We start from the raw sequence: 18,631 nt of genomic DNA, 5'->3' as shown, positions 1-18,631 counted from the left end.
AAAAGAGTGAACAAAAATGTTACTTTTCCTTCCTTCTCCTTTCTAAATGGAAAACATCTGCTTCCTCTTATGTTGGAAGTCTCTCTAACTTCAAGTACAGAATAAACCCTTTTCCCTAGGTCAAAGTGGATGTTCAACAGATATGTTAATTAAATTGCTGGAGGAAGAGGGTGCAGAGAGGAAGACCACGCTCAGGCCCCTGCTAGCTTGGCTTTTGTTATAAAAATGGCTGTGATTTCTCTGTGCTAAGCAGTGTGCTCAGCGTTTAGCATACTTTTTTTTTTTTTCCATTTAATCTTCACAACAACCTTAAGAAGAGGGACATTCTTTTCTCTCTTCTTTCCAGTTCTACTACCCCGGACTGGATTAATTAAGTTGCTCGAGGTCACATTAACTAGATAGTAGTTGCAAGCATTTTATCTTTCATTGTTCTGATTACTCCACAGTACAGAGCAGTGGTTCTTAACCTTTTTTGTAGAGTCATAGATCCCTTTGAAAATTTAATGAACGTTGTAACCTTTCCAGGGGAGGAAACGTGCAAACACCCACAAGAATGTAGATAGAATCTCATGGGGCTCCACTTTCCTGAATTACCCATTCAGCAAATTTGCCCATTCTTGAGCTGGAGGTACTCCCGGGTTTTGATTCCTTGCTATATAGTCTAAGTGGATGCATTCTTACAAGGTATTCTTTCTAAAGCTCAACTGAATTGACTTTATGTCACCAAAAGCAAGTTACTACTTGAAAAATACTCAAGAAAATTCACACACAAACTCAAATGCGTAAGTGCACATACAAACATGGTCATCGCGTCATTTCAATAAGGGGACAGAAACTTGCTCAAAGGTAATACCAGATTGCTATTTCACTAGAACTACTTTCGTCACTTAACTCTTGCCTTTCTCTGCGAAGAAATGTCAACACTATCTTCCGTTCGCCTACTCGTTTTTCTCCCCACATCATTTCCACTCATCCTTAGAGATCCTTATTCTGTGCAAACAATCATTGTCTCACGCAAGAATGCTCCAAGGCATCCAATACTTGGAACCTGTCCGTGCAAACACCTGAGTGAGTATTTGAGACTTTCTGGCTAGTTCTTCCCCATTTGTTTCCATATCCTGCTCCCAACCAGGTGTCTCCCGAACTTCTTCCCGCCGCCAACGCCGCCTCCATCCGCAGGTACTTTCTGGAGCACCAACCCTGTAACAGGGGTTGATGTGCTGCGGGCATGTGGGGAGGAAACCTCGTGATTGTTATGGGAAACTGAACCAAAGCGGCAAGCTGGAAGCACCAGCCCGACAGTGGGGCGCTCCCCGACGCCCCAAGGGAACTCTAAATCAGAATTTGTAAGGGGACCGTGAACGCGGAAGCAGGCAACCACCAATCGGCCGGCTGAAAACCTGGAAAGTGGATTTCCTCCACGCTCCCTCCCGGAAACTCCTCCCGGGGCTTGCGGCCCCTCTCACTGAGCATGTGCAGGCGGCGTTGCGCATGCTCTGTCGAGCTTCGGTTCGGTTGCTGTTGCGGGACCGGCGGTGTCTCCTAGCGTAACCGGAACTGTCCATCGTGGAGCGGTCCTTGCTCAGCTCCCGCGGTCTTGTGGTCGTGTCCAAGGCTTCCCGTTCCTCCTTCCCTCTTCACCCCCTCGGCTCGGCTGCCCTTTCCCCGAAACAGCCGTCATGAGCGCGAGGCTGCCGGCGTTGTCGCAACCTCGGTGGCCGGGGCCGCTGCTGCTGGTGCTGCTCCTGCTGGAGGCGGCCCCAGGCCCGCGCCCGGGCGCCGCCTTCTACCTGCCCGGCCTGGCGCCCGTCAACTTCTGCGAAGAAGAAAAAAAGAGTGACGAGTGTAAGGTGGGTGAGGCCTGGCGGACCTTGAGTGCTCTGACCGACGGGGAACCTCCCCTTACCCAGGGAGCTGAGGTGCGAGGGGAAGGGGAAGGGGGCGTAGCCGGGTTGGATCCGGTGTCCCAAGAAGTGTTTGGGTTCGGCCCGGCCGTAGGTCGGAGGTTCTGGAACGGCCTTTGGGGGTAAATTCTGCGGGACTCAGTGAGCCTCAGGCTCGCCTCCCGTCTAGAGGTCCAGGTAGCACGAGCAGCTGTATTCAGTTTGCCAGGAAACAGGGACTCTGTATGTATGGCGCTCTGTTGGAGTTGGGTGCATGCAGGTCAGCAAGCATTCCATGGGTGAGTGTTCGCTCACAGCCCTGTGTCACGCACTCCAGGAAGTGGACGGCCAGGTCTTCCAGATACTTTTTATTTCATTGCTTCCCATCTTACTCTACTTTCTTGGAACTCCTGGTTGGTTTTGAGAGCTTGTTTCTTTCTAGGACATTGGTATATTAACAACGCTTAGCAGTTTGTTGCTTAACACCCAAACCGCATAAACTGCATTAATCAAAAGTTGCTGTAATGGTTGAGACCGTTAATTTCTACCTTTTAAGTTAAAAAAATATTTTTAACATGCAAAAAATGCGTAAGATCCCACCAGTTAGTTTTCTCTGAGAGTGTTTTAAAGACTTAAAAGGAGTAGATGACAGGAGAAACGCGTTTTCTTCCTAGGGCAAATTTTGAAAACTTTGACCTCTTATGATCTTTACACTCCAGGTAAACTAACTGCTAGTGAAGAGGCATAAGTAACTTGATTTTAGGTTATTCGGTGTAAAGCATCACGGTGCACATAACAATTATTTTTAAGTTGCTAACACCTACCATTGGGGCATGAGCGTGTCTTTGAAACCATTAATAATTTTAACAATTCAAGTAATCGTTCGGCAAACTTTTACGGTCTATAAATAGGTTTATTTACTAAGTTTGATTTTATTTTTAAAAGCTGGTGTTTATTTTATTACTGCTAGCTTTACTGTAGCAATGAATTTCAAGCTTATTTTAGGGCATTAAATAAGCTGTTAAATTTTTCATAGCATTTTACAGTTTGTTTTTAAAATCTTGGATCTCTAAAAATGTCTAAAGATCTTTAAGGTTTACTCAAGTCAGCAGTTACCACTTGCATAGTTTAACTTTCATACCCTGCAGTGCAAGAAGCTTTCACTCTTTGAGAGTTATGACTGAAAGAATATATAGTGCTTGCAAGTGGAAGAGAGAGCTAATCTTGAAAGCACACTGGTTTTACTGTTAAATATTTTAGTAACCAACCTTTAAAACCTAGTGTTTGGTCTTTCAATTTAAATTTAACGGCAATCCTCTATTGTGTTCCTAGTGCCTTAGAGACAAAAAAATGTATCCCTGTCTTCTAGGGACTTCAAAGTAAAGGACATACGCTTATGAACAGATTATTGAAATCTGATATGTTATAAAAGATGTATGTCCAAAGTGCCTTAAAACACAAATGAGGAAACATCTGTGGATTGGTGTCTTTAGGGGAAAGCTGCAGAAAGAAAGTGACATTTGAGATGGACTTTAGAAAATTAATGAGTGAAATTTACAGGTGGTCTGCCTCTAAGATGATACTTGGTTTCTCAACAGGGCCTTTAAGTAGCTACTTTTAAGTTAACTTTTGGTTAATTGGGGGGACTTCTTTGGGATTTTTAATTTTCAAAGCTATAGGGATAAAACAGGCAAGGCAAAACTTCTTTTTCCTGAAATGTTTAGATTTCATCTTTGTTACCAGCTGCTCTCACGGTCAACGGAAACAACTATTAGAAGAGCAGAAAGATGGAACTTTAGCAGTTTTTTCCTATATTTGACTAACTAGGATAGAGAATTTGAAGTAAACTTTAATGTATCTTCCTCTTGCCTCTCAGAGGAGAAAAACAGTAAATAGTTCAAATTTTCATTACTTCAGTCAGAGTATTGATTTTTCCCTCATATTTCATATTTAAGGAGGTCAGTCATGTATCTACTCTTCAGAAAAGCTGAAGGGAATTATTTTTAAAATAAACAATGAAAAGTAAAATATTGTGAGTGGGAAAAATTATTTCCAGAAGATGCTGTTAGCATAGGAAATCAGGAGTTGGATGAGTTGGGTAGGACACTGATACTGTTTCCATCAGTTTTTCCATCTGTAAGATAGGAATGATCATATTTGCTTATTCTCTCTTCCCCTTGAAAAGTGTTTTGCATTTGTTAGCGAAAAAGCACAGTATTTATTAGTTGTGGTATTATAAAACATAACTATAGAGATGAAACAAGTATATCTTCAGCATGTGTAATTTTTGTAGTGTAGTCATTACATGTACAGTGTCCTGCATTTAGCTCACTATGTATATTATTGAGAGACAATCAAAAGAACCCTGAGAATTTGGTCATTTTCTCCTCTCAAAATTATTTTATGTTCAAATTACTGGCAGAGAAATAGGAGTCCAGTGAACACAAAATTCTATTTATATTGTTCTAACTTCTGATTTATGATCTTTATTAGCCTTCATAAATACTGTGACTGTGTTCTGTGGATTCCTTTTTTTTTTTTTTTTAACTTACTATCACTACATGTACATACATTTGAATATCAACATAGTGCACATTCTTACTGGTTTTTATTGGCCATATAGTATTTTATCCTATTACTATACTGTGTGTTTAACCATTTCTTGCCAATAGGGCATTGCGATTGGTCCCAGTTTTTTTCTGTTATAAATAACTTTGCTAGAATGTATTTAGCAGGAATTACTTACATACTCCCAAATATAAAATTACTAGGTCAAAGGCAAGAAGCAATTTTATAGCTTTATTTAATATTGCCAGGTTTCTTTCAAAAAAGATAGGTTTGAAAAAAAAAAGATAGGTTTGATTTATAATGCCTTTAGCTAAATGATTCCCTATGTCTCCAGAATATTTTATAATTTTTATTCATTTTAATAGCTGTGTGATGGTATGGAAAACATTAACGGTGTATTACTTTCATTGCCATTAAGGTTTCGCTTTTAATTTTTTTCTTTTATTTGTCTTGTGTTGTTAGTTTTTGAAACCATAGTAATAAAAGGATTGAACTGTGGTGTTCTTTTCCTCTAGAATCCATTTTACTTCCTTAAAATCAAGGGACAATGTGTTGACTGCAATAAATAGAATAAAGCTCTGATCAGAAGTTAATAGATCTTCACAGAGTAAAATGTGCAGTTCTAATCTACCTTGTAAAAGTTTTGATCATTTCAGTTAGCTGCTGCATGCTGTTTAGCTTTAGATTGGTCTTCAGTGTGCTGAGTGGCATTCTGATGACGAATAGCTGATTAGTGAGCAGCATACTGTTGCTGCATTTAACTTTCAATTAATTGTTGGCTTGTCAACATGAATTCAGACCTAACAATTAAACTCTCCAGAATATCTGCCACTTTTTTACTGTTTGATGTGTAGATTGTGTTCTTAGATGAAAGATTAAGAATTCCTTTCCTGTCCAGTAAGGAAAAATGACCAAATATACCCCTTGGTGTTTAAAAAAAAATGTTTAAATGTTTAACAATTTTTTAATAAAAAGGAAACAATCAGAATCATACTTTTTAAAAAATTGTAGTTGACACAGTTACATTAGTTTTAGGTGTGCACCGTAGTAATGGGACAACTCTACAACTCTCATACAACACTATTACAATACCATTGATTATATTCCCTGTGCTGTACCTTTCATCCCTGCAACTTATTCATTCCATAACTGGAAGCCTGTGCCTTCCACTCCCCTTCATCCATTTTGCCCAACACCACATCCCTTTCCCCTCTGGCAACCACCAGTATGTTCTTTGTATTTATGGATCTGTTTCTGCTTTTTTTGTTGTTGTTTATTCCTTTGTTTTGCTTTTTAGATTACACATATGAATGAAATCATACAGTATTTGTCTTTGTCTGACTTATTTCACTTAGTATCAGACCCTCTAGGTTGTCTGTAATGTTGCAAATGGCAAGATCTTATTCTTTTCTATGGCTGAGTAATATTTCTGTGTGTGTACCACATTTTCTTTATCAATGGACGCTTAGGTTGCTTCCATATCTTGGCTATTATAAAAAATGCTGTAATAAACATAGGGTGCATATGTATTTTCACATTAGCATTTTCGTTTTCTTTGGGTAAATGCTCAGTAGTGGAATTACTGGATTGTATGGTATTTCTATTTTTAATATTTTGAGGAACCTCCATCCTGTTTTCCACGGTGGCTGCACCAGTTTATATTCCCACCAACAGTGCACAAGGGTTCCTTTTTCTCCACATCCTTGCCAACCTTGTTGTTTCTTGTCTTCTTGATTTTAGCCATTCTGACAGGTGTGAGGTGATATCTCATTGTGATTTTGATTGCATTTCCCTGATGGTGAGTGATGTTGAGCATCTTTTCATGTGTCTGTTGGCCATATGGATGTCTTTGGAAAAATGTCTATTCAGGTCATTTGCCCATTTTTTAATTAGGTTATTTTGTTTTTTAGTATTACATTGTACAAGGTCCTTTTTTCTTTTTAAAAGATTTTATTTATTTTTGAGAGAGAAAAAGAGAGAGAGTGAGCATGAGTCAGGGGGAGAGAAGGGGGACAGAGGGAGAAGCACACTCCCTGCTGAGCAGGGAGCTTGATGCGAGACTCAATCCCAGGACCCTGGGATTGTGATCTGAGCCGAAGGCGATGCTTAACTGACTGAGCCACACAGGTACCCTACGAGGTCTTTATATAATATTTTGGATATTAACGGATATATCTTTTATCAGATATATCTTCTCCCATTCAGTAGGTTTTCTTTTCATTTTGTTGATGGTTTCCTTTGCTGTGCAAAAGCTTTGTAGTTCAGTGTAGTCCCAATAGTTTGTTTTTGCTTTTGTTTCCCTTGCCTGGGGAAACATATCTGTAAATATGTTGCTAAGGCTGATGTCAAAGTGATTACTGCCTATATTTTCTTCTAGTTTTGTGATTTCAGGTCTCACATTTAGATCTTTAATCTATGTTGAGTTTCATTTTGTGTATGGTATAAGAAAGTGGTCCAGTCTTCCAAGCACCATTTATTGAAGAGACTGTCTTTTCCCCGTTGTAAATTCCTGCCTCCTTTGTCGTAGATTAATTGACCATATAAGTGTGGGTTTATTTCTGGGGTCTTTATCCTGTTGCATTGATCTGTGTGTTTTTGTGCCAGGATCATACTGTTTTGATTACTGTAGCTTTGTAGTATGTCTTGAAATCTGGGATTGCTGAATCCTTTAGCTTTGTTCTTTCTCCAGATTACTTTGGCTATTCAAGGTCTTTTGTGGTTCCATATGAATTTTAGGTTTATTTGTTCTAGTTCTGTGAAAAATACTACTGGTATTTTGATAGGGATTACATTGAATCTATAGATTGCTTTAGGTAGTATGGACATTTTAACAATATTTTTCTAATCCGTGAGCATGATACATCTTTCCATTTGTTTGTGTCATCTTCAGTTTCTTTTTTCAGTGCTCTATAGTTTTCAGAGTACGGGTCTTTCACGTCCTTTGTTAAAGTTACTTCTAGGTATTTTATTCTTTGGGGGGTAATTGTAAATGGCATAATTTTCTTAATTTCCCTTTCTGCTACTTCATTAATGAATAGAAATGTGACAGATTTCTGTATATTGTGTCCTGCAACTTTACTGAATTCATTTATTACTTCCGATAGTTTTTTGGTGGAGTCCTTAAGGTTTTAGGTATAGTATCATGTCATCTGTTATACTGACAGTTTTACCAGAATTAGACTTTTAAATGTTCTTTCTTGGTAGTTATGTTTAGAAACGTTTAATAAATTGTGTGTCTGTTATTTTGGGAGCAGTTGCCTGTAAATATGGAATAAGTAAAATTGAAGAAAGCAGTTCCAAATGTTGCTTTGAACAGACATACTGTGTATTTTACTTGTTTTAATTTGACCATAGTTACAATTTGAAGATTTTGAAATATCTAAAAAAATACAATTACGTTTGCACTTATTGATAAAATTGATATATATTTACTTATTGGCATTTAGTTTCACATTATCAGAGTTTTCTCTGGAATAAGAGATTGATTCTTAGCTTCTGGAAACTAATCAGTGTATGTGGGTTACTGATAATGTTTCAAATACGAAATTTGGCATGGAATGACTTTGATTATGATAAATTCGCATTCCAACAATTGTTTTTCTTTTCTGTGGAAAAAGTACATGGAGCTTAGAAAGTTTGCTTTCAGAAATTAAATTTTTTGAATAAAATTATTGTAAAAATGAGATTATTCATTATAGTGGATCTGAGAGCTATGATTGGGAAAGCAAGCAAGGTCCACTTGGATAAAATACTGTCCTGCTGCTGTTGGCTCTCCACAAAGGGAAGCCCTTCGCAAGGTGTATTTTTGAACATCTGAAACAAAGCCACAGACATGTGCTTATAAACCCCCACCCCACACACATAAATTCTAGAGACTGGTCTGTGCTCTGTGGACCTTAGAGCCCTGTTCTTTTTTTTTTTTTTTTTTTTAAGATTTTATTTATTTATTTATAGGACAGAGAGAGACACAGTGAGAGAGGGAACACAAGCAGGGGAAGTGGGAGAGGGAGAAGCAGGCTTCCCGCCGAGCAGGGACCTCGATGTGGGGCTCGATCCCAGGACCCTGGGATCATGACCTGAGCCGAAGGCAGACGCTTAACAACTGAGCCACCCAGGTGCCCCAGAGCCCCGTTCTTGAAGCTCTTACTTCTTATTCTTCTTTGCACTTTTTTATCAGTGTCCTATTAGTAAGCTTTGTAGTTAATTGTAGCTACTTTAAATGTGCTCTACAAAGTTACAAGGTCTTTCTCTGTTGCCATTAAAATTAACTAAGTATTGATGAAAGCCTTTGGAGGAAACTTTTGAAATATATTTTCTTTGCTCTTATTCTCAACTTTCAAACCTATTTCTCACCTATGCTAATAATAATGATAGACTGCAGTTTGTGTACTTTGTGGATGCCTTAGTTAATCCTCAGAACAATCCTGTCATTTGTAAATGGGGAAACTGAAGCTGAATAAGACGGAGTAACTCTCTCAAATGTATGTACCTAGTAAGTGGTGAAGCAAAGATGCAACTCCTAGAGTGTCTGATTCTGAAGGTTGAGCTCTTCACACCACGTTGGGGTACTGCTGTTTCTTCCATGCTGAATACTCTCTACCTCTTCTGCCTCACCCTGGAGATCCCTGGCTGCTAATTATCCTTGACTTCCACAATTGATGCAGTTTTAACCTGTGTAACCAATTTTTAAGGAGTCAGATTTTGTATTTATTCCTTTATTTGATACAATCTAAAGTTGAAATTCTATTTTTCAGTGAGATGGGGATAGAAGGAAGAACCTTAGTATCTAGGAGATCAGCTTCTGGGCATTGCTGGTCAGATAACTCAAAGTTCATGAGCATCCATTTATGCGTTCCAGCATTTCCATTGGGATTGTTTTCTTGTGTCTGAGTTAAGATTTCCCTTCTTTGAAATTTTTCCCACAGTGGACTCCTCCAATATTAAGCATTTGTCCGTAGTTTTCCTTTTCTGTGGCTGTGCCTTGGTATCTCAGAGCTTTTTGTGACTAGTCACTTGCTTTGATTCTTGTTCAGAGTTACATTTCTTCTCAGAATATTTCTTTCTACCTTGAAAACCAGTTGTAGGTGGGTTTGGGACCGATGTGATGGAAGGTCAAGTGGAATAAAAGCAAAAACCAAAGGAACAAGGAAACAGGGGAAAAAAAAAAAATACAGCCCTGTGGCATGGCACACGTGGCTTAAAGCTATAAAACAAAGCATAGTTGTGACCAAAGCTCGGATCAGATGTAGAATGGGTAGGTTAGGACCAGAAAAAAATTGTACATTTGGGAGGAGAAGGATTTAGAAGGGAGACCATAGCACTCTAAATTAAACCATTTCCATAAAAAATTTCTTAGGGTGGGATTTAATTAGTCTTCCTTTGTCTAAGTTTTGCTTTAGGATTTATCTGTAACTTCCTTAAAAAGTTTAATGTTGTCACAACTTTCCATGCTTGTAATAACTCAGTTTGGGACACTTTGAAAGCAGGAATGTGAAGTAAGTAACCTTTAAAGCTCTTTCTGGTTATGTCAGAGATATTTTAGAGTTGGCTGACTCTATTTAAGGCAAATTTCCAGAAGGAGATGCACTTAATTAACTTTTGGATGGGAAATAAAGATACTTAGAGTGGAAAGTGACCATAAACTTAACCAAATACTGTCCTTTTGTAGCACATTGCTATTTTAATGATTAAAAAAAAAAAAAAAACTAAATCCCTTGGGTTTCAGTAACTACCCCAAGGACTTATAAATAGCTTTGTCATTTTTTTCTTTTACTTTCTTGAATGTATGTCTTGTCTCTCCACCTGGATTAGAAATTCTTCAAAGGCAAGTGTTCATGTCTTTTGTATTATTATATCACTCATAATGTCTAGTATTGTGGCCACTAAATAAATGTGTCGAGTGAATGACTTTCTCGTGGTGGTTCAGGATTTTTTTTCTTGGGAATGTTCTTCAGTTTTCATGTACATTGCATATTCTGTTTCCTCCTATTTAATACTTATTTTGAAGTCATCTTTCCTAGTCTAGAACATCTTTCCACGCTAAATTTTACTCTTTCATCTTTATTTCTTATTGCTTTGATTTGGCTTTTGTTGCTTCATAGGAAGAATAAAGTCTACTCTCAACTTTAAAGCCTTTTCTTTTTCCAACTTTTAATTGTGACAGTCTTCAAAATTCAAAAAAGTTGACAGAATAGTATAATGATCACCTGTATATCCATCTAGACCTCTAGAGCCAACAGTTGATTATATTTTTCCTGTTTGTTTTACGCGTGTATGTGTTTATATTTTTAGGGATGAATGTCATGATGTCTGTAGCATACTTTTGGAAACCACATGAACTCACTAGTAGTCTCATTTCCTTTCTCCTTCCAATTTTTAACATTTTTCTCTACTGCCATATTACAAGGATTTTGTTCATTAAAGCAGTTTTATTTATTTATTTATTATTTTTGAGAAAGATCATGTGCGCAGGTGGGTGGGGGGTGCAGAGGGAGAGGGAGAGAAAATCTCAAGCAGGCTCCACGCCCAGCATGGAGCCCAATGCTGGGCTCGATCTCACAACCCTGAGATCATGACCTGAGTGAGCTGAAACCAAGAGTCAGAAGTTTAACTGATTGAGCCACTCAGGTGTCCCTACAAGGATCTCATTCTTAAAATATTATTGAAATTTCCTTGTTTCAGTATAAGAGTTGATATTTAAAATATAGAGTATTATAAATGTAGCATATTGGGGCGCTTGGGTGGCTCAGTCGTTAAACGTCTGCCTTCGGCTCAGGTCATGGTCCCAGGGTCCTGAGATCGAGCCCCGCATCGGGCTCCCTGCTCAGCGGGAAGTCTGCTTCTCCCTCTCCCACTCCCCCTGCTTGTGTTCCCTCTCTTGCTGTCTCTCTCTCTGTCAAATAAATAAATAAAATCTTTGAAAAAAAAATAAATGTAGCGTATTTACAAATATGTTGTAAATTGCTCTATTCTTTGTTAAATATATCATTAAATGTAATTTGCATTTCTTAGCATTTTGTGAGACAATAATTCTTAAATTTTCAGATTCTCACAATTTAAAGGAAGAATGAAAGTGCTACAGAAATAGCCAGGATGAATTGAATATCCAAGTGTGTTTTGATTAGTTCACTGAATAATAGAAAAAGGTCCATAACTTAGTGATGATATTTGTGATAGACTAACTTTCTTGTAAAAGTAAATGTGGAAAAGCATCAGAAGAGACAAGAAGGAAGAGAAAAGTAGAGGACTGAGAGCAGCAGAAATTAAAAGTGATGGAAGTGGCACTTGAGTTTCCTCACTTTTTTTTTGAGTTAGCAGTCCAGCTTTTGAACTTATTTCCTTGTCTTAAAGTAGAGCAAGTAATCCCTAGCTCATAAAGTTATTATGAGAATTGTGCTTGATAATTATCATCTTCCCCTTCCCTAGACTAATAGCTAAGAAAAGAGTAATGAATTGGCATAAACAATAGATCAGAAGGCTGTTGCCTTAGTGTCCTTTTATGGGAGTGGGCGGGGGGGTGGGGAGCCCTCAAGGTTATCCTTATACTGATAAATATTCAGATTCAGGAATGTCTGTTTTCTCTGAAATAGTAATAGTAGCAATGTTTATTTAATCATTTACCTTATAGTTATTGTGTACCGACTATGGACCAGCTTCTATATTCTTATCTGTTTTATTATCACCTCATACATTTGTCACATTAAAAATTACTACTTGACCAAAAGCACATATTTATTGAGTAAATTTAGGATTTGGAATGAACTGAGCAATCTGGTGCTATGCTGCCTCTAGACTGAATTTGTGTTCCCTACTTGTTTATGTGTTGTGTGTAAAAATTAATTTTGTTTTTAGGTGAAAGATTTATAAGAAGAATTGTTCTTTGGAGTTTGTTATTTTGGAAAAATTTGTGGGCAGCCCCTAATATAGACATCCGTATAAATCACAAAGCAAGGCTAAAACATATGCTTATTCACACCTTTATTATTAGGAGTGGAATGTGAAGCTACTTCACCAGATTAGGAAAAATTGACAGATATGGTAAATTGAATAGGAATTAGATATTAAAGGAGAGAGAGAGGGAAAGTGTGTGGTGGGAAGGGGCAGAGAGAGAGAGAGAGGGAGAAGCAGACTCCCCGCTGAGTGCAGAGCCCAACTCAGGGCTCCATCCCAGGACCCTGAGATCATGACTTGAGCCGAAATCAAGAGTCCATCGCTCAACTGACTAAGTCACCCAGGCGCCCCTAGCTCTAACCACATTTTAAGTGACAGATGGCCACATGTGTATTTGACAGTGCAGATAAGAATATGTCCATCATTGGGGTGCCTGGGTGGCTCAGTCGTTAAGCATCTGCCTTTGGCTCAGGTCCTGATCCCAAGGTCCTGGGATCGAGCCCTGCATTGGGCTCCCTGCTCCGCGGGAAGCCTGCTTCTCCCTCTCCCACTCCCCTGCTTGTGTTCCCTCTCTCGCTGTGTCTCTCTCAGTCAAATAAATAAATAAAATCTTTAAAAAAAAAAAAGAATATGTCCATCATTGCTTACAGTTCTATTGGACATTCTTGCATAATAGTAAATACTTAGTACTTTGTACCAAGCACTGCTCTTGAATTTTCTCAAAAACACTCGAAGCAAGGATTATTATTCCATTCTACAAAGGAAAAAAACTGAGTGAAGAAATTTACCCAAGATCACACAGCTAGTAAATGTCATAGTCAGGATTTAAACTCAGGTAACCTAGCTTCAAAGTCTTTGTCCTTGATCACTTTGTACTGAACAAGGTTGAGAGAGTAAGAATAGGCTTAATTGTGGCACAGGGGATTTAACTTCTGTGGTGGAAATGTGGCTCTTAGAGATTTTTGAAACTTAAAACCTAAAAAGTTCCATAGAATATAATAGCTGTATTCCTTCCTAGAGAGAAATCTAGAGATGTGAACTGGATCATCTTTTTAGAAACCTTTCAATCTTCATGAAGATATATTAAATAGGGTGTTTAGATTCTGAAGTGTCTTCATAGCAGTATTGACCCCTTATAATTCGTGAAAATTATTTTGGCAGAGTAAGCCATCAACTGGGAATTTTGCCTTCACAGCAGTTACTTATATTTGTGTTAATTATTCAAGCATTCTGTAATCCCTAAATGTCGTGTCTCATTATCTTTTTAGCTAAAATGACTAATGACAAAGAATATTATGCACAGAGGCAGTTTAATTTTTTGTATATGTTTGAGGCAGTGTTACCATTGAGTAATTTCATTTGCTTACAATTTTAGGGATTGCACATGATACTGTTCTCACTACTGTATATAGAGGCTAGTGTCTTATCTTACACTGTATATCAGGAATATTGGGTGAGCATTTATTTTAGCAGATGAGCAGTGTAGTTTAGGCATTCCCTATTCTGAATATCATTAAGTTCATTTGTTTTTATTCATTTAACAAATAAATAGCACTTCTTGTTTTAGTCACTGGAGTTCTTTATAAATGTTAACTCATTTAATCCTCATACACTTCTCTCTCTCTCTCTCTCTAAAATAATAAATAAATAAGTAAATAAATGAATAAATAAATGTTGGGGGGGAAAAAAAAAGGAGTGGCCCCTGGGTGGCTCAGTCAGTTAAGTTTCCGAATCTTGGTTTCAGCTCAGGTAATGATCTCATGGGTTGTGAGACTGATCCCTGCATGGGGCTCCGCACTCAGTGAGGAGTCTGCTTAAAGATTCTCTCCTGCCCCTCCCCTGTTCACACATACTCACCTTCTCTCTCTCTCTTTCTCTCTCAAGTAAATAAATCTTAAAAAAAATTATTGGAGGTATTTGCAACTCTTAAAAATATTTTGTTGTAATTTAATTGCATATAAGTCTACTCAGTGAATGGATTTATAGGAGAAATGTTTAAATATCATAAAATTCTACATTTCAAACATGTCAAATTCTTTTTCAGTTCTAAGCATGACTTAAGGTTTGATCTCTGTTTGTTTATATTCTAATTCTGTGTTTCTTCATCAGGCTGAAATAGAACTATTCGTGAACAGGCTTGATTCAGTGGAATCTGTTCTTCCTTATGAATATACGGCGTAAGTTTTTCAGCTTGGTTTTTATATAAAATTGTATTGACTCATCAGAATTTTGTACTTTTAAATATTTGTTTTCTTCACAGTTATGGATGAATTCATATGTATTTTAAACATGTATAAGGCCTGGAAACATTTTTTAAGGGGTATTCATTATTTCCAAAGTAGAGTTAAAATGTGAAACGTGATCTTTTTTCAATACAGTAGAAGCACCAACTGAAACAATGGATTTCCTTTTTTATCTGAGTGGACAAAAAGGCATTGTGTTTTCTTTAAATTTTTTAATTATAAAAAACCCCACACAGTTTTAAATAAAATTCTTATATCCCACATAATCCCCAGAAACAATTGCTTTGTTTTCTGCTCCTCCACATTTTTTCTCTGCATATTTTAATGTACCTAACCACATCTATACATTTTTGTTTTAAATAAAAAGTGGTTTTGCACTTTTTTCTCACTAGGTTTATTGTGGGCATCTTTCCATGTTAATACACAGCTACAGTTACCTTAGTCTTTTTTGTAGCTGTTTATTCTTTCTTTTCTTTCTTTTTTTTTTTTTAAGATTTATTTATTTCTTTTAGAGAGAGCATGAGCATGAGTGGGAGGGGCAGAGGGAAAGGGAGAGAGAATCCCAAGCAGACTTTGTGCTGAGTGTGGAGCCTGACACGGGGCTTGATCCCACAACCCTGAGACCGTGACCTGAGCCAAAACCAAGAGTCAGACACTTAACCAACTGCGCCACCCAGGTGCCCCTCTTTTTTTTTTTTTTATATGACAGAGAGAGACACAGCGAGAGAGGGAACACAAGCAGGGGGAGTGGAGGAGGGAGAAGCAGGCTTCCTGCGGAGCAGGGAGCCCGATGCGGGGCTGGATCCCAGGACCCTGGGATCATGACCTAAGCCGAAGGCAGACGCTTAACCATCTGAGCCACCCAGGCGCCCCGTCTTTTTTTTTTTTTTTTTTTTAAAGTAAGCTATCACCCAGTGTGGGGCTTGAACTCAGGACCCTGAGGAGAGATCAAGAGTCTCATGCTCTACCAACTGAGCCAGCCAGGTGCCCCTGTTTATTATTTCTTTGTAGAGATTGTGTAGAGTCATGTATGATTTGTTTCACTAATTCTTTGTCTATGAACATTTGGTTATTTTCTTTTTTTGATATTATGAAAAATGCTGCCTAAATTTGCTTTATTCATTTGACCACTATATACCATATTAAGTATAAAGCATAGTTCTTAAATTTTAGTTGGCTTCTAAGTGTCTGTGGTATCTAAAAGTTTTAAAAGAAAATATGTGTTTTCTGTAGAGAAAAGCACACACCAAAAAGTAAGACTATCCTATAAGAATCCATATGCCTAAATATGTATAAGAAGAGAGTATAACATTCATGAATGCATGGACCATCATTTATGTAACTATTAGAGACATAAATGCTCTAGTTTTTGTTTCTTTTGTTTTGTTAAATAAATGTATCTCCTTATTCTTTGTGGATATTCCTGGGAAAACTCAGTGATCTCTTACATCCAGTACATGGAAAGTCTTCATTTGAGGATTTCCCAGCCCCAGTTTTTTATTACCTGAGATTCATCTTTCTCTTAGTAATCTAATCTGTAGCCATCACTGCATGGGTCTCAAGTACTCCCATATCATTCCAAAATGAACACAGAACTGTTCTTTAATCTTCTGTAGCAAAGCTGAAATTTGGCTGTAATGTTTAAAGAAAATTTTATTAAAATCTGGTTAATAATACAAGGGAATTACGGAGAAGCTTGCAACTGACTGATTATGGCTTCTCCACAGTTTCATGTTCTCTAGGGTCTGTCTCGCCATGCTTCTCATGTTGGGATGTGTTGGCCAGTGTATCGGGATGAGGCAGAAACCCAGGGAACTTTGACACATCTTCCTGAAATGTCATTATTATGTAAAACTTTGGATTAGGAAGTTACAACAAAAGGAGATAAGTTAGCAAAATTCACTTGAAAAATAAGGATGTAAATAATTTTATCATTGGAATGAACAAAAATAATGTGTCAATTTTTTAAATTCTATAATTTACATCTTCAAAAAGATAGTTAGACATCAAAGTATTCTCAGGCCTAATTTTCTGATGTTTTGGTTTTTTGGGGGGGAAATGTACATGGGACTTGGAGTGTAACTTTCTTATTCTTTGACTAGAGCTATTGGAATATCAGTACTTACTCTGCCCTCTAGATTGGCTAGGGGTTTGATATTTCATTGTTTCCCTTTATGTGTAAAAGCTTAAATACTCTTCCCCCTCTCCCCACCCCAGGTTTGATTTTTGCCAAGCATCAGAAGGAAAACGCCCATCTGAAAATCTTGGTCAGGTATTATTTGGGGAAAGAATTGAACCTTCACCATATAAGGTTTGTATTCAGTGTTATATAGAAGTTATTTAGTTGCTTCTTTCTCTTTCTTTCATTCCTTTGTTTTTTTTTTCTTTTTTTTTTTTTCCTTCTTTTTTTTCTACAGAAAAGCCTGAGATAACTTAGCTCTCATAGCTAAGGAGGATTTCATTTCTCTTTTACCTCTGGAAATAATTTTTTAAACTCATAGTTTGGAAGGATCCCTCTCCTCACGATATGTCATGGATAAGTTTGTCTTAATGCACATTCATATACCAGTATTATAAATGATAAGAATAGTACTCCAACACCCTACCTCACCTTCAGAGGGACCAGAAACCCAGCCTTCAGTCATGAAAAGTGGCCCAGCAGCTCCTCATTTCCTTCTCCCCTTTGGGAACGGTATTCATACGTATTATATATATTGCCTCTTAGCAAATACAGCACTACTTGGGCTCCCCCATTGGGTTTTGGGAAAGCTAACCTTTCTCTTTTGACCATTGAAAGTATGTTTGGAATGTTCTCAGTACATTTTTAGGACATCAGTTAAACCAAATTCAGCACAATATGAGAGATTCTCTTCAATATATGTACTTCATCATCATCCAGAATTATTCTACCTTTTAAATCTCTTAACACTTAAGCCTGTTTTCCTTCCACATTGCACAGTCTCCTGTTCATTTTTTTTAATTAACGTATAATGTATTGTTTGTTTCAGGGGTACAGGTCTGCCCCTCTTCATTTTATATCTGCTCTCCTGCTACACAAAGAATAATAATCACTCTCTTTTACAAAAATTAAACTTGTTTATAATAACAGTGTACCGCCATATAAAAACTTAAATGTATAGAATAATATAAAGTGAAAAGCAAGACTGTCTTTCCCCCAGTTTCACATCACAGTTTTTTGTTAATCTTTCCTGAAATTTTCCATGCACTTACAAGCACATATAAATAAAATTAGATTTACTTATTTATGGTTACTTATTTATGGTTTAACATATTATTCTGCACTGTGCATTTTTCCTTTAACTCTCTACTTTGGGATCTGTCTGCATGAACACATTTATTTTAATCGCTGTAACTTGACTCCCAAATTTTATTCCCCAGCCTAATCCTTCCCGCAGAGTCTCATCCTTGTCTTCTGTGACTTAGACCCTATGGTTAGCTGCCTTCTCTGCTTTCTCACTAAACACTGCCATCTATTTTTCTTGGCACTTCATTGCACTGAGCATTGTCCAGCAAATCCGCACACCTAGAGTGGTCCCACTACCCATCTTAGTCCCTCTAGCACTGTACTGCACTGTGAAGCACTGGGGAAAAGACACAGAGTTTGCTAGTTTAATCCACATAATTGTACAAGTTTACAGTTTTCAACCATAAGTCCTCTTAAAATACTGCAATTTAAAATTTTCTACCCTAAAGATACCAGTAATTTAAAATTTTTTTCAAAGACGGGTGCCTGGATGGCTCATTCAGTTAAGCTTTTGCCTTGGGCTTAGGTCATGGTCCCACATTGGGCTCCCTGCAGGCAGTCTGCTTCTCTCTCTGCCCCTCACCCTGCGTGTACTCTCTCTCTCTTGCTTTCTCTCTCTCTCCCTCGCTTTCTCACTCGCTCTCACTCAAATAAATAAATAAAAACTTTAATTTTTAAAATTTTTTTTATTTTCAAAGACCGATTTGAAGGCATATGGGATTAAGTTACTGGGGAGAAAAGGCACTCAAAGTGTATAGACATGGGTGTTACTGAACAGGGCA

At 37.6% G+C, this 18,631-nt stretch overlaps 1 protein-coding gene across 1 annotated transcript in view; it reads left to right on the top strand.

The window, feature by feature from the left end:
• Positions 1-1,479: 1,479 nt before the first annotated feature.
• TM9SF2 (transmembrane 9 superfamily member 2) overlaps positions 1,480-18,631 on the top strand; it is a 58,379-nt gene continuing 41,227 nt past the window's right edge. The window contains exons 1-3 of the mRNA XM_021696036.1: positions 1,480-1,850; positions 14,451-14,518; positions 16,802-16,895. Of these exons, the coding sequence (XP_021551711.1) occupies positions 1,680-1,850; positions 14,451-14,518; positions 16,802-16,895 (333 nt within the window). The 5' untranslated portion in view covers positions 1,480-1,679. The remainder of the gene's footprint in view (positions 1,851-14,450; positions 14,519-16,801; positions 16,896-18,631) is intronic.

Source organism: Neomonachus schauinslandi, chromosome 3 (assembly GCF_002201575.2).
Source record: "Neomonachus schauinslandi chromosome 3, ASM220157v2, whole genome shotgun sequence".
NCBI classification, from domain to species: domain Eukaryota; kingdom Metazoa; phylum Chordata; class Mammalia; order Carnivora; family Phocidae; genus Neomonachus; species Neomonachus schauinslandi.
This window is presented reverse-complemented; position numbering and strand designations above follow the sequence as displayed.